Below are 16,948 nucleotides of genomic sequence, written 5' to 3'. Positions count from 1 at the left end.
AGGGAGAGCAGGAGGTGTAATTTAGCAGGTAGTGAAGGGATGGGGAGAAGAGAAGGACGTTATTTGTGTTTGGAAGTGAAGTGCTGCAAGCATTGCAAGAGGATGAGAGCTGGAAGGGAAAGAATGAAAGGGATCGTGGGAAGGAAAGAGTAAGGGAGGGTGGAGGTGGGAAGGGGAGGGTGCGAGCAGAGCGGCAAGGGGGGGGAACTCATCTATAATACACAGGTACACTACACAACTCTCACTGTGCTCCAGGCAACCAGTGTTAGGGTAGGGGTTCCGCGCGCCATATTTACTTTAAACCAACTAAAACCTATATTCCTTCGTTTCAATTGTTAAAATAAGCCATTAAGAGACAAAAATAACACCAGGAGCACCAACATCAATCATAAAATAAAAAATGGGAGACTGTAGAGTAATGGACGTACCCAAAACGTGGAGGTGGGTGGCTCTGAGCTTCACAAAAGAGAGGTACAGAGGAGCCTTCCTCCTGCTGCACTATTACTCCCCTCTCCCTGCTGGGGAGGCGGGGCGTGCTGCTGCCCACGGGGTCTGCGCCACACGTGTCCGCCAAAGAAAGGTACGAGAGGTCAGTTCACCTTGCCTCTTCGCTCCTGTGCCACTCCCACAAGTATTGAACTGACCCGTAAATTTAATGTTGTGACCGTGGTATTTTCTTTGTCCGCGAGCGTGCGAGTGTTCTGCCACACTATGGAATAACCAGCTGTTACACAGTCACTCCCTTGCTGCCTCTACTACGATCCGTCAGTTTAACCAGTTATTGTTACTGATTTCCCTGGGTGAACCACGCAATAGTTGACGTTTATCTGTAAACTCTGAATTTCGCCAGTATCGTGGTTGAGGTGTACGAGTGCCGAGATGTATAGTTATCGCGGTTTATAGTTGTTAAGGTGTATAGGAATGTGTGTACGTGTTGCAGGGGGGGGGGGTGTAACGAAGTGTGTGTGTTACGCTGTGTGGTGTTGTGATCTAACTAAGGTGTCGATGTTTAAGTGTAGAGGAAGGAGTTTAGAGCTTAGGAGGGGAGGGGCTGGCAGTAAAGACAAGTGCAGGGACATTGTCCAGAGCTGGGTGTTGTGATGTAGTAGTGTGGGATGTCCAAGATAGTGTAGTGGTGTAGGAGTGTGGGGGCCCAGGACAGGGTGTAGGAGTGTGGGTGCCCAGGACAGGGTGTAAGAGTGTGGGGGCACAGAACAGTATGCTACTCAGAGCCAGATTTAGACGGGTGAAAATATGAGAAGCTCTGGGCAAATTGTAGATGGGTCAGAAATAGGGTGCGAAAAGACAGATAAGGATATATTCAAGGCAGTATGATGCGATAGTCAAATACGTAGGGGTGGGCATGATGAGTACGGATGGTGGGTACTCACCTGGCTTCGGGAGGTGGGTTGGCCTGCGCTTGGCAGAAGAGTGAGAAGGAAGCCCCGGCCCTCTGTGTCAACATGGAGCCCGTCTCCTTGGAGGGCAGCTGGGGCCCCGCCAGACCTATTGGCTCTGTCCACAACACCCTTATTAACCCCAATGTTCATTTCGTTTCAATACACTTAACGGTGTAGAACATAATACAATTTAGAATCGCTCAAGGACTACACAAGATAATAGCAATGATTGTGTGTGTTGTCCGACTAGCCTTGCTAGCCAAGAACCTAACTGGATAAACAACTCTAAACCCTTATGTGTTAGTGGCGGGCGAGACAGAGAGGAGCCTGAACGTGCATCTCATTACCTAGAAGTGACTAATTTTCCTGATGACAAAAAAAAAAAACAGAATGTGGCTCATCAATCACAACAATACCACGAATACCAACTATTACCTTAACTACAAGCGTCCACCCTCTCCCCCAGTTGTTCAACATTACCAAAACTATCCACTGCCATCATAACTGACCACAACTTTCATGAGTATTTGTAAGTTAAATTTCCCAAGTAAACACACGTCTCCCACAGTACTTAACATGAGGGATCCCACACGAAGTTACCTGGTTGATGGGGTTCTGGGAGTTCTTCTACTCCCCAAGCCCGGCCCGAGGCCAGGCTTGACTTGTGAGAGTTTGGTCCACTAGGCTGTTGCTTGGAGCGGCCCGCAGGCCCACATACCCACCACAGCCCGGTTGGTCCGGCACTCCTTGGAGGAATAAATCTAGTTTCCTCTTGAAGATGTCCACGGTTGTTCCGGCAATATTTTTTATGCTTGCTGGGAGGACGTTGAACAACCGCGGACCTCTGATGTTTATACAGTGTTCTCTGATTGTATCTATGGCACCTCTGCTCTTCACTGGTTCTATTCTGCATTTTCTTCCATATCGTTCACTCCAATACGTTGTCCCGTGAATTTAGGTGGAATGTAGTCGCCAATAAGGAGCCTGGAGGCGTGGGAAGGCAACATGCTGGTGCTGGGAAGGGGGAGCAAGGCAACAAGCTGTTATACAGCGCCCAGCCTCAACTTTCCTCCCTGCCAGCTAAGTTAAGATATTAGGAGTGATGTCAGTACCTGGTGGAGGGCGGGGGGGACGCCTGCGCCTCGCACAGCAGAGTGGTGGAGGACGCAGCTTCTACCACGAAGTTCTGAGCCTTGTTTCTGGTGGGGAGCCGCGGGCCTGTTAGCGCCACCGCCTCTGCAAGTACCACCGTTACAACTCGCCTGCCCTCCCTCCCTCCACACCCCTTCCTTATTTACATTGTCCAAATGTTTATTAATCAGTCAGCTCCCCCCCCCCCAACCATTTATACAATCCCTCCTCATCCAAACTGCAGTCGTCATCAAAACAAATTCACCCGTTTTCCGCGCTGTGTATTAAAAAACGGATTTGTTTTAAATATGAACAAATATTATTATAAATATTATCTTTGTTTAAAGTTGCGTCTGGATTAGGCTACGTCAGATATTTAGGTGAAACAGTTAGAGGTGCACTTCGAACAACCCGTTCTCAGGCCAGGCTCGTTAAAGCCCCCCCCCCCCCCCCCCCCAATGATGCATTCATCAACTTTAACGTATTGTGTATTAAAAATACGTATATTCTCCTTTATATATTATTATTATTATATAGTAAAGTTCTATTTATAGTTAGGCGTAGGTTACGTCAGGTTGGGTATTAAGGTTTTGTTGGCGATTATTTGTATTTGGTCCTCAGACCAAGTCCATTCCATCCAGCGGTCGACCCCAAAGACGCAGTCATCAATTTTAACATGCTGTTCAATAAAAATTGTAATTTTTTCAAATATAAATTAATATTATTATATATTAGCATATTGTACATATTTAGGCACTGGTTAGGTCAGGTGTTTAGGTTCTGTTGAAGATTATTTGTATTTGTAGTACGTGGGTGAACCATTTATAGAGTTGTGATTCGAACAAAATTCGTCAGTGAAGCACTTGTTCCGGATATGTTCGAACTTCAGCAGTTGTGAGTCGTGTGTAAATCGCTTTTCATTCATAAACAGGGGGTTTGGCGGGTGCATGGAATGGACTTTGGCCTTTGTTTATGAGGACGGGCTGGAAAACTCCCACTTGTTTATGTTCAAGCAGTTCTCGAGTAGCGGTTTGCTCACTTTCAATGCTGGAAACGCAACTCTTCACAAATGAATTCCATAATTGCCAACAAATGAACGAGCATAGTCTGAGGATGGGTTGCTTGCTCTCCAGTCCTCACTCACTCACGTTACCTGGCCATGACAGCTTGTCCTCACAAGCAATGGAAAAATTGTCATTAACGCAGCCGTCAACTCAGTGTTTATGAATAAAAAAAATTCCATTTGACACACAACTGATTACGTTCAAACGTTTCTCTAAGAGTGCTTCACTCTCTTCCTGTGTCCGAACCGAACCTCTAAATTGTTCACTCGCATACTCCATATACATATAATTGCCAGCAAAATCATTACACCTAATCTAACCTATCCTAGGCTTAGCTACATACAAAAATATGGAATATTTAATTTTTTATTAATTTAAATTCAAGAAAATATCGTTTTTGGTTACACTGTGCGCTGACATCGACGAACTTGTCTCTGGGGTTTGCCGCACTTGGACGCGCAAAGCCTGGCGAAATGTTACGGTAAGGAACAACTCCAGAGGGTGGAATATCCTCCAGGAAGAGCATCGTGCCCTGTGAGCGTGACCAAGACTGTCACGGCAGCTGGTGCACCTGTGATGTGAACCTCACACATCTGGAGACTTCAGCCCTGGAGAACAAGCGACCCAAACAATGCTCAGGTGGGAGATGCTTGCGTGCACAGGAGAAAAAAAAAACACCGTATTCTCCATTCACAAAACAGACAGACAGACAGACACAGACAGTGATGTGGTGAAAGCAGACTCCATACACAGTTTCAAATGTAGATATACACAGTTTCAAATGTAGATATGATAGAGCCCAGTAGGCTGAGGAACCTGTACACCAGTTGATTGACAGTTGAGAGGCAGGACCAAAGAGCCAAAGCTCAACCCCTGCAAGCACAACTAGGTGAGTACACACACAACACAGTGCACTAGCACATTACTACAACTTAACATATTACAACAACACTCGCGCTCCAAAGACATAACGCTTTCACATAACACTCACAACATACGTAGCACACAACCTTCAATCACAACCCACATAACACACTCACACCCCCACAACACAGACCATTCACAACCCACATAACACACTCACACCCCCACAACACAGACCATTCACAACCCACATAACACACTCACACCCCCACAACACAGACCATTCACAACCCACATAACACACTCACACCCCCACAACACAGACCATTCACAACCCACATAACACACTCACACCCCCACAACACAGACCATTCACAACCCACATAACACACTCACACCCCCACAACACAGACCATTCACAACCCACATAACACACAAGCTAAACCCATATAACAAAACACAACAACAACCACAACTAACATAACACAGAAAGTCACAACCTCATAACTATTACAAAACACATAATACACAACAGTCAAAACACGACAATCACAACCCCACACAACGATCATAATCCACACAACAGTGACACCAGCTGTGGCCCTCCGAGTACCAGCTGTGCAACCCGTTCTCGCAAATTTAATAAGTCAATATTGACTTATTAGTTGCGTGCATAGGTGACATACTAAACATAATAGTTTCCCTTGAAAAGCTTCATAGAAAACACCGACCTTACCTAACCTACTTAGTATGTTAAAATAAGCATCTTATAGCTTCGTAATTACAATTGTTACTTAACCTATTATAGGTATAGGTTAAGTAACAATTGTAATTACGAAGCAATAACATGCTTATCTTAACATACTAAGTAGGTTAGGTAAGGTCGGTGTTTTCTATGAAGCTTTTCAAGGGAAACTATTATGTTAAGTATGTCACCTATGCACATATTTAATAAGTCAATATTGACTTATTAAATTTGCGAGAACGGGTTGCAGCTGTGTTACTGAGGACCAGCTGTGTTACTAAGGACCAGCTGTGTTACTAAGGACCAGCTGTGTTACTAAGGACCAGCTGTTAAGGACCAGCTGTGTTACTGAGACCAGCTGTGTTACTAAGGACCAGCTGTTAAGGACCAGCTGTGTTACTGAGACCAGCTGTGTTACTGAGGACCAGCTGTGTTACTAAGGACCAGCTGTATTACTGAGACCAGCTGTGTTACTGAGGACCAGCTGTGTTACTAAGGACCAGCTGTATTACTGAGGACCAGCTGTGTTACTAAGGACCAGCTGTGTTACTAAGGACCAGCTGTGTTACTAAGGGCCAGCTGTTAAGGACCAGCTGTGTTACTGAGACCAGCTGTGTTACTGAGGACCAGCTGTGTTACTGAGGACCAGCTGTGTTACTGAGGACCAGCTGTGTTACTGAGGACCAGCTGTGTTACTAAGGACCAGCTGTGTTACTGAGACCAGCTGTGTTACTGAGACCAGCTGTGTTACTGAGGACCAGCTGTGTTACTGAGACCAGCTGTGTTACTGAGACCAGCTGTGTTACTAAGGACCAGCTGTGTTACTGAGGACCAGCTGTGTTACTAAGGACCAGCTGTGTTACTAAGGACCAGCTGTGTTACTGAGACCAGCTGTGTTACTGAGACCAGCTGTGTTACTGAGACCAGCTGTGTTACTGAGACCAGCTGTGTTACTGAGACCAGCTGTGTTACTAAGGACCAGCTGTGTTACTAAGGACCAGCTGTGTTACTGAGACCAGCTGTGTTACTGAGACCAGCTGTGTTACTGAGGACCAGCTGTGTTACTGAGGACCAGCTGTGTTACTGAGGACCAGCTGTGTTACTGAGGACCAGCTGTGTTACTGAGGACCAGCTGTGTTACTGAGGACCAGCTGTGTTACTAAGGACCAGCTGTGTTACTGAGACCAGCTGTGTTACTGAGGACCAGCTGTGTTACTGAGGACCAGCTGTGTTACTGAGGACCAGCTGTGTTACTAAGGACCAGCTGTGTTACTGAGACCAGCTGTGTTACTGAGGACCAGCTGTGTTACTGAGGACCAGCTGTGTTACTGAGGACCAGCTGTGTTACTAAGGACCAGCTGTGTTACTGAGACCAGCTGTGTTACTGAGGACCAGCTGTGTTACTGAGGACCAGCTGTGTTACTGAGGACCAGCTGTGTTACTAAGGACCAGCTGTGTTACTGAGACCAGCTGTGTTACTGAGGACCAGCTGTGTTACTGAGGACCAGCTGTGTTACTGAGGACCAGCTGTGTTACTAAGGACCAGCTGTGTTACTGAGACCAGCTGTGTTACTGAGGACCAGCTGTGTTACTGAGGACCAGCTGTGTTAATGAGGACCAGCTGTGTTACTGAGGACCAGCTGTGTTACTGAGGACCAGCTGTGTTACTGAGACCAGCTGTGTTACTGAGGACCAGCTGTGTTGCTGAGAACCAGCTGTGTTGCTGAGAACCAGCTGTGTTACTGAGACCAGCTGTGTTACTGAGGACCAGCTGTGTTGCTGAGAACCAGCTGTGTTGCTGAGAACCAGCTGTGTTGCTGCGGACCAGCTGTGTTACTAAGGAGCAGCTGTGTCCTGGAGGACAGACACTCCGGACACAAACACAACAATGAAGGAGACAGCAATATGTGTATTGCACTAAATCAATCCGTCCTTCACACTCCATCACAATGTGTGCTCTTGACACCAAATCTCTAATTACTGTAGAGACGTTATATATAATCGTAAAGGAACCCGTCTGACGAGCAAGCCGGGAACTGACACGATGAAGAGCGGTTCACGAGACGTTATGCACGACATTCTTCCTAATGTCTGGGACGAAATAATCTATGGCCTTGATGACCTGCGGGCTACCAATGAGGCTCACGTGAAAGTTTACTAAATTCTGGTTTACTGGTTTGCTGACTGGACTGTGGTAGTTTGCTTCAAATATAAATATCTTGAGTGGTGTTATTAGTTACCGGAAACTGTTTTCCCATAATTTGTAAGATATTTAATTTGTTTAGCCCATATAACGGGGTGAATAAACATTAGACTCCCTGAATATCTGTCTATATTTACTGTGAGGCAGAACTGATCAAATAGGCTATGAAGCAGTGTGAACAAAATGTAAATTTGTATAGATAATATAAGAACCATATTAATATATACTTAATGAATGAAACGGACTGTTGATAAAATGCGTTACAGGCGAGAAAGATTATGTTGGTGAAATATCGCAACACAAGAGGTTCTGTTGGTGAAATATCGCAACACAAGAGGTTCTGTTGGTGAAATATCGCTACGAAAGAGGTTCTGTTGGTGAAATATCGCTACGAAAGAGGTTCTGTTGGTGAAATATCGCTACGAAAGAGGTTCTGTTGGTGAAATATCGCTACGAAAGAGGTTCTGTTGGTGAAATATCGCTACACAAGAGGTTCTGTTGGTGAAATATCGCAACACAAGAGGTTCTGTTGGTAAACAACCTGAACAACAGAGTATCCAGCAACACGTGTTCTCGCTGACATATGGTATTACCATCACGATGTTGGTCACGTATCCACCTCAAGTTGTACCTCCCTCGCCTCACACAGTGCAATAACTTCACAATACACAAGTGAGTCCAGGTGCACCGAGCACCACAAACCATCCTTCAGGACACCGAAGATTGACTACTCTACCAACTACACAATATGTCACCCTGGCGCATCAAGTTGGAGAAAGAAAGGAGCTTATGTCTTTCTGTTGCATCTGTGAATGGCGTCGATGGAGCCACACACACACACAAGCAGGTGTTGCTGCTATCACAGCCAAGACTCCCTGTAGGGAGGGTTATCTTATTGGTAGTTACTTCACGCACCATGTGATCTTGATCAAATAAGATCTTAAGTGGTGTTCATTATGACAAGTTTCACTCTCGCGACGTGAAGACACGACAGCAGCAACATAATGGTCACTGCACCACACTCTGGCCACCTTTTCTCAGCGGCGTGAGCTCCCTACACACACACACACAGCGATGTTCCTGGCATCAACACCTACAACTGCCGCTGTCAACAGTCGCACTTGTTCCCCCACATGAACTGGGAACTCAACGTTTACTGTTAACAATACCAAGTAAATGTTGATTCGGCAGGAACACTGTTGTGTCAAGGCCTCACGCCGCGAGAGAGGTTAGGACCTGTCGCTTGGAGAAGGTGGGGCGGGGTGCTGAAGGCGGGGCGGGGTGCAGGTGGGGCGAGGTGCTGAAGGCGGGGCGGGGTGCTGAAGGCGGCCCGCGAGGACATGACGTGCCGGGGCCAGGAGGTGGGTGTCGGAGGCGCCAGAGTGACAAACCACAAGTATTACTTACCTTTGCTCCCACCAGACGTCCAGCGAAGAGACTGACCGTCACATCTACTTATAACTGGCTTAGAGAATTAGTCAGTAAAGTGGTAATGGTATGTCTTTAGGTATATTCCCATCCTCCCGCCTTCCCTCACTACGCCTGCACCGTGGTGTGTACCTCTCCCGTCCTCCTATACCGTGGTGTGTACCTCTCCCTCCCTCCTATACCGTGGTGTGTACCTCTCCTGTCCTCCTATACCGTGGTGTGTACCTCTCCCGCCCTCCTATACCGCGGTGTGTACCTCTCCCGCCCTCCTATACCGCGGTGTGTACCTCTCCCGCCCTCCTATACCGCGGTGTGTACCTCTCCCGCCCTCCTATACCGTGGTGTATACCTCTCCCGCCCTCCTATACCGTGGTGTGTACCTCTCCCGCCCTCCTATACCGCGGTGTGTACCTCTCCCGCCCTCCTATACCGCGGTGTGTACCTCTCCCGCCCTCCCTCACTACCGTTGTACCGTGTCCTGTAACTCTGACGTTGTTTCTCCTACCCAGCATCATCGGAGCTGTACCGCGGTGCGTACCTCCTCATACCTACTAGTCTTTCGCCTACACCTTTACTGTACACGTATACCGCCGTGTGTACGTGTCGCGTGTGCAGCTAGAGACACGCACAAGACTGTGTGTGTACGCGCGACGCTGTGTTCACTCTCTCACAGGCAGAGACCATTTGCCAATCGGGTTATTCCTAGATAATTACACCAAATTTGATCTGATCAAAGCAATTGACAGTGGCAATGTTAAAGAGCCATAACGAATGAATTTAGTGGATGAGCCAATGAGTTAAGAGAAGTTACTTTAGCGAGTTGAGACACGAGCGAGACGGCAGGGGTACCCTATCCCAACATTCAGGCTCCTTGTTCACCACCAGCGGCATCCCCAGACACACCTCACACCAGCCGACTAATATTACCATGTGTCAATATATTTCATGACAGCTTAGCGTCCAGACTGTTGTGAAAATGTCTTTCCAAGGATGTCACTGGTTTGTCATATATACACACAATATATGTCAAGAGTTCCAAAATATCTAATTACTTTACTTCAAAATATATAGTTACTTTACTTCAAAATATAATTACTTTACTTCAAAATATAATTACTTTACTTCAAAATACTTCACTATTTCAAAATTTAAGTTACTTTTCAAGCAAAACTGTAAACAAATTGATACAGCTATATGCAGTATAATCTGAGGTTACTATATTATGACAATACAGTTTTATATGACTAAAAGAATTGTATTCAACAGGTAATATTACGTTACTTTATTGTATTAATGATAAACATACATGATAAATGAACATGCACAAAATACTTCCTCCCTCTATATTGCTTCTCCCCAGCCTACCCTACCCTCCCACCAGCCTAACTTCCCATCTCCCCAGCCTCCCCTCCCACAAGCCTAACCTCCCCTCTCCCCAGCCTCCTTTCCCATCTTCTTACCCTTCTCTCCCATCTTCCCAGCCTTGTATCTCATTTTCCTTACCTCTTCTCCCCTATCCTATACCATCTTCCCACCATCCTATCCCATCTTACCAGCCTCCTCCCTATCTCTCCAGATTCCTGTACCAGCTCCCAGCTTCCTCTACCATCTCTCCACCCATTTATTAACTTTTTTCCCCACATCAGTAACCCTTATCTCTCACCAATACCCCTTAATCATCCTCAGTAACCCTTATCCCTTATAAATATCTCTTATTCCTGGTCAATAATCCTTCTCTCTCCCTACTACCCATTTATTTTCAACTCAACTACTTTCCCTTTTAACCCTGCATTCTAGACTACTCACCTCTGACTGTCTATTCTGAACAGTCTACCCTCTGTTCCTCGCGCTTTCCTGCTCACCCCCATCTGTCCGTTCCAAAATACTCCCACCCATTATTGTCCGCCCTTGACTGTATACTTCTGACTGCCCTCAAACTGGCCTGCTGAGATCTGTCCTCCTCTCCTTTTCTGCCTACACCATCTTCCTGATGTTCATCGTTGGCTGCCTACATAATAGGTGCTGAAGCCTATACCTGGCTGCCTGTCACGAGCTGCCAACCCACCCTCTGGCTGTCTACCAACGGCTGCCCACCCCCCTGGCTGCCCACTTTGGTTGTGGGATAGGGACCTACCGGAGATGACAAGTCGGCCAGCAGTAGCAGAGAGGCGGGTCTCCTGGGTGAGGCGGTGGACAGTTCGACACTTGTAGCTTTTGAAGCCATCTTCAGAGTTGACGTTTCGGATGTGTAGCTCGCCAGAGGGCAGCACCAGGTACTTGCCGTCTGAGGGTACACACACACACCAGCGTTATTACAATGTCCTCGCAGCCTGCTGCCGCTCACACCTGCTTGATTCCATCATGGGTCCCACTGGTCTCATAGGTACCCACGAAAGATCCCAAAGGAGTCCCAGAGGGGTCCTACGAGGGTTCACATGAGTCCCCGTGAGGGTCCCAACAGGTGTTGCGCTCAGCTCTCACGGCTAACACCTCCTCCTGGACTTTTATATTGACCCACGAGTCTCTACACTACCCGTCCTTGTCGCAGCAAAATGTTTTACTGACTTTACAAATACTTTACACTATGTTGATCTGTCAGGTATCGCTGACTCATACAATTGTCTCCTCTATATTATATTTCCTTGGCACATGATTGTACTCTTGTAATGAGACTGTATAAGAATATTATTGTGATATCAAATAATGAAGCTTAGCAACAGGTAATCTAAATAGCCCAGAAGACCGGTGATGATCCGCAGCAACCATGTGATGGCTGGCAGACATCACGATATGTTGTGTCTTCACACATCTTCTTTACCTTACTTCAGGACCTTAACTTTAACTGTTTCTTAATAGCAAATATCACTACAAATATTCATTTATTTAAAAAATCTCAAGTATACTAGTTATTTTATACAAATTTTACATTCTAGTGTAAAAATCAGCAGCACATAAGTTTAGTTATGTAAGTAAAAGTCCAGGAAGAGAGCTACCCGTGTATATAGCCTCAAGATTAACCTCATCACAGCTTCAGTTTTAACGACACCAGACAGCGGATGTCTGCACCCTGCACAGCGTCAGCATTGAGTGATCAACCAGGCTGTGTTGCTAGCCATTGCCCCGCCCACTAACTCAAAGTCCCACCCACTTCCTGCTCCTGCTGCTGAGACCTCTCACCACCTCTCCACCCGCCCTCCACGGTCTCTGGCTCCGCCCACATCCGTCCCGGTCTGGTCTCTACCGTGGTAGCAGGAGACGAGAGGTTTTGAGAGGCTTGAAATAGGCGTTTAAAAACCTTTTTATAATTACATAAACCCCCGCTATGAACCTATCTTATGAAAGTGAAGCTGTGATGGCAACAAATAATATTTTATTTAATTTATTTATGAAAAATATTAGCTGTAAAGCTTGCCATGTTACTGAAGACGTCACACGCAACACACCACCTGACAAGGAACACGACAAGGAACACTCTAAGCTTCTAAGTTATCATCAACACATTTGAGTTTTCTAATTTGCAAAAACAGTTACTTTGGAACTGATGACGATGGAGCTCAAAAACAAAATATTTTTTTTTTAGTGAACGTCAGGTGTGTGGGGCAATGTGTGTGTGTGGCGAGGCGACCTTGACAGCTTTGACCCGCCATCACCACACCACAAACATGGCAACCTTCCTGCTGGAGAGTACGACAGAGGCCACTCAAGATCCTCCACGTGTCTCCAACACAAACTTCCTGCTGGAGGACACGTAACTCACCCTCCAACACAAACTTCCTGCTGGAGGACACGTAACTCACCCCTCCAACACAAACTTCCTGCTGGAGGGCACGTAACTCACCCTCCAACACAAACTTCCTGCTGGAGGGCACGTAACTCACCCTCCAACACAAACTTCCTGCTGGAGGACACGTAACTCACCCTCCAACACAAACTTCCTGCTGGAGGGCACGTAACTCACCCCTCCAACACAAACTTCCTGCTGGAGGACACGTAACTCATCCTCCAACACAAACTTCCTGCTGGAGGACACGTAACTCACCCCTCCAACACAAACTTCCTGCTGGAGGGCACGTAACTCACCCTCCAACACAAACTTCCTGCTGGAGGGCACGTAACTCACCCCTCCAACACAAACTTCCTGCTGGAGGGCACGTAACTCACCCCTCCAACACAAACTTCCTGCTGGAGGGCACGTAACTCACCCTCCAACACAAACTTCCTGCTGGAGGACACGTAACTCATCCTCCAACACAAACTTCCTGCTGGAGGGCACGTAACTCACCCTCCAACACAAACTTCCTGCTGGAGGACACGTAACTCATCCTCCAACACAAACTTCCTGCTGGAGGACACGTAACTCATCCTCCAACACAAACTTCCTGCTGGAGGGCACGTAACTCACCCTCCAACACAAACTTCCTGCTGGAGGGCACGTAACTCACCCTCCAACACAAACTTACTCTAAAATCCTAACCTAAAACATTCATCAAAATGATTATATATCTTGAAAATTTTAATTTTATTAGCAAGTTTAATTAATCAGGAAAGTTACTTTAAAATATATTCTTCAAGCTAATGCAACCTCCAAACATACATTTGAAATTTTACTGTTTACTTTACTGTGTAAGTCAATATAATTTGTAAGTTTAACGAGAGTTAAATTACTAATATTTATCAAGCAAATAAAATGCAAATGAGTTACAACTTTAATTTAAATATACTGTACTATTTATAACTGAATATATATTCAAAGAACAAGCAAGAAACAGACATTATATAACAGAAATAACAAGTACAAAACTACAAGTACAAACCGACAAGTGTTTACTATAAGTGGGGAGAAAATGATGGTAAACTAAATGCTTTTAGCTGTCGATATTCCATTTAAAAGATTACATTTTATTAAATCAGTGTGCATGCACCACCATTCTCTCCCACTGACAACACGGAAATTCATATAGAATACATTATATTTATCATATGTAAGGTCATATAATATAACAAGGTTATAGCCGGTGATGGTGGTGGTGATCGCTGCTTCTCCAACACTCGCCCGCATCCACCACCACCACCATGTTCTCCCTCTGCATTAGGGAGAGACAATGTTCACCAACAACAGTATAAATAACAATTAAGAACATAACTACACGGAGTAAAATAAGCATGACGTCAATCCGCCGGAAATGGGGCAGCAACGCACCTTCCGGCCGGCTGTCCCTGGCTCCTAGGCTAAAACATAATTACCCTTACATCCCACGTCAGTGATTGTCTGCAGTTGAGAGCAGAGTATAGTATACACCACTGGTGCCAGCAGTCCTCCGGCCACGCTTCGCCCGAAGTGTTAAAAAGCTAGATTAACAAAACATGAGATCATGTGTATAGGGTTTGCCAGCTCACCCAGTAGGGCCAAGGCAGGTCGGGCCGACGTCACTCTGAGGCCAGTGAAAGACAACTAGACATAATAAAGAGTCAAGGAGAGACATGGTCGAGGGAGTCACATGTATCGCCAGATGAGGGGCTGACACATCTTAACAACAGCGACACAGAATGCTGCAACACAAGATATACACTCAACCAGTAACGTGTGTGACGGTAAAAATAACCCGTCTGTTGTCCGCCATTAGCACCATGAGACAGGTGTCGGGTGGCGCTCACATCATCCGTCTGGCAGCTCCCACTACCTCAATTATTAACCTGTGAGCAAACTTGTGAGTAGGTACCCGAGCGGGAGGGGGAGGGGGATCAAATACACTTTCCTCTATGGAGTAAATCACAATAAAATCACAGCTTGAAATGACTGTCCACTCCTTGAACCAAAATATAAAATATGACTTGTGAGGAAGATGTGTTGGATGTACAGCACACGGGAGGTGTGGTGCTTCCCGTGTAGGCTACCCCCGTGTGGCTGCCACACGGGGATCACGGAGAGGTGTTGGGTGTTTGACACCACGGTACAGTGTATATTTCCTCGAGCAAATCAAGAGTAAGTTCTGAGAGTTCTACTTCCCAAGCCCAGCCTCAGCAGGCTTGACTTGTGATAACTTGGTCCAATAGGCTGTTGCTTGGAGCGGCCCGCAGGCCCATATATCCACAACAACCCGGCTGGTCTGGCACTTCTTACAGAAACTTGTCAAATTACTTCTTGAACACACCCACTCTTGTTCCGGCAGGAATTTCTTACGCTCGCTGTGAGGATATTGAATAGCCGTAGGCCTCTCCTGTTTATACAGCTTATGGCACCACTCTTCACTGGCCCTATGCTGCATATCCTGCCATATCGTTCGCTTAAGTATGATGTTATTGAACTGTGCAAATTTGGGACTTAACCAGTATTTTCCGTATATATATTATTTGATACCTCTCGTCTCCTTTCAACAGTGAGCATTTTGAGAGCTTTGAAACGGTTCCAATAATTTAGGTGCTTTATCGTGTCCATGTGTGCCGTATATGTTTTCTGTATTCCCTTAATTTCAGAAATCTCTCCTGGTTGGAAAGCGGTGAGTGAATACTGAGCAGTACTCAATGCGGAACAGCACAAGTGATTTGAATGGGATGAGCATTGTGGTGAAATTACCTGGATTTGAAGGTTCTCTTGATCCATCCTATCATTTTCCTGGCTGTTGCTATAATTGCTTTGTTATGCTCGCTAGACGTTGGGTCGTCTGACATTATTGTTCCCAGATATTTTTACATGTCGTTTTCCTTCTATGAGGAGATCTGAGTCTTGTATCTTTTAAATACAGGGTCTTGTACCCTGTGTTTCGTTTTTCTTAATTTTTACCATACCCAATTGTCTGGAATTAAACATCATGCTATTTTCTTGTCCAATCGAATACTTTATTGGTATTGGCTTGACGCTTTCAAAGCCTTCTACAGAAGAAATTTTAAGGCAGATTTTTGTATTGTCTGCAAAGAATGACACGAAGCTGTGACTTATAATTTTGTCTATATCTGAAATGACAATGATAAAACGCAGTGCTGCAAGGATTGTTCCCTCGGGTACAGAGGCTTTGTGGCGTCACTACCACACAGGGACGAGGGGAGGTGGTGGTTGTATGACGACACGCTGGAGAACAGCTTAACTACAACTCAAACAGAAAAACAGGACTTGGTGTGTATGGTGCCATGGTGTATACAAAATAATTAAAAGGTTACTACCAGAAGGGATTAGGATCAAGTGTTGGATGGGTATGAAAAAATAATGATAAATAACCAAGGACAGTGTGTGTGTGGTGGATTACTATGTACATGACGACCAGCCTTCCCCCTGTAACAATCGAAGCTAAGACAGTGCTACAGTTCAATATAAATTACAAAAAAATTCATCGGCAAAACTATGGAAAAGAGGCGTTCAGAAGCCGTGGCCAACGTCTCCGACACGGCCATTAAAAACAGAAGCTAACAGATAAATACAGGGATATATATCTACCACAAGGAACCATAGATAGGTGCTGGGTGTGGTACCATAGCTAGCAGAGGGGTAGTAGGCCTGGTTTTCCCCCGTGACCCACGACTGGACGCTGACGAAGTCGCCGACGAAGGACGGGATGGAGCACTTGAGGATGGCGGCGTTTCCTCGGATGACAAACTCGTCGCTGACTCGGGTCTCGTACGCCTGGGCCACCACTGTAACATCACCACCACCGCCTCCGTCACTCCAGTGTTACAGCAAGCCTTATGTACTATGTACCAGCACGCCGGCAGAGATAACGCCGAGTACAGTGAACTGAATACAGTCAGATAATCTGCTGCGACCTTAGCAGCAATCAGTCGTGCCTTAATTTATGAAAATTGCATCATGTTAGATTAAACCGTAACCACAATTACCTTCTGAAATACGCAACCTGGAAAGAAATTTATCTTCAAAGGATTTCTCAGGCTCATTTATATCTGAGGCACACAAGAGACGGATGTGAACAATACTCACGAGATATACAACAATACTCCTGCTGCCTCAACAATGCTCCCGCTGCCTCAACAATGCTCCCGCTGCCTCAACAATACTCCTGCTGCCTCAGCAATGCAGCTGCTGCCTCAACAATGCTCCCGCTGCCTCAACAATGCTCCCGCTGCCTCAACAATGCAGCTGCTGCCTCAACAATGCTCCCGCTGC

The 16,948-nt window shown here is 46.0% G+C and overlaps 1 protein-coding gene across 1 annotated transcript in view; it reads right to left on the bottom strand.

Moving 5' to 3' along the window:
* Positions 1–105: 105 nt before the first annotated feature.
* Positions 106–16,948, bottom strand: part of LOC138362818 (cell adhesion molecule Dscam1-like) — a 59,859-nt gene continuing 43,016 nt past the window's right edge. The window contains exons 5-6 of the mRNA XM_069321382.1: positions 10,970–11,119; positions 106–1,515 (exon numbers count right to left, since the gene is read on the bottom strand). Coding sequence (XP_069177483.1) covers positions 1,388–1,515; positions 10,970–11,119 — 278 coding nt within the window. The 3' untranslated portion in view covers positions 106–1,387. The remainder of the gene's footprint in view (positions 1,516–10,969; positions 11,120–16,948) is intronic.

Source organism: Procambarus clarkii, chromosome 9, assembly GCF_040958095.1.
Source record: "Procambarus clarkii isolate CNS0578487 chromosome 9, FALCON_Pclarkii_2.0, whole genome shotgun sequence".
In the NCBI taxonomy this organism is placed as follows: domain Eukaryota; kingdom Metazoa; phylum Arthropoda; class Malacostraca; order Decapoda; family Cambaridae; genus Procambarus; species Procambarus clarkii.
The sequence above is the reverse complement of the archived record's forward strand: the minus strand, read 5'-3'. Positions and strand labels throughout refer to the sequence as shown.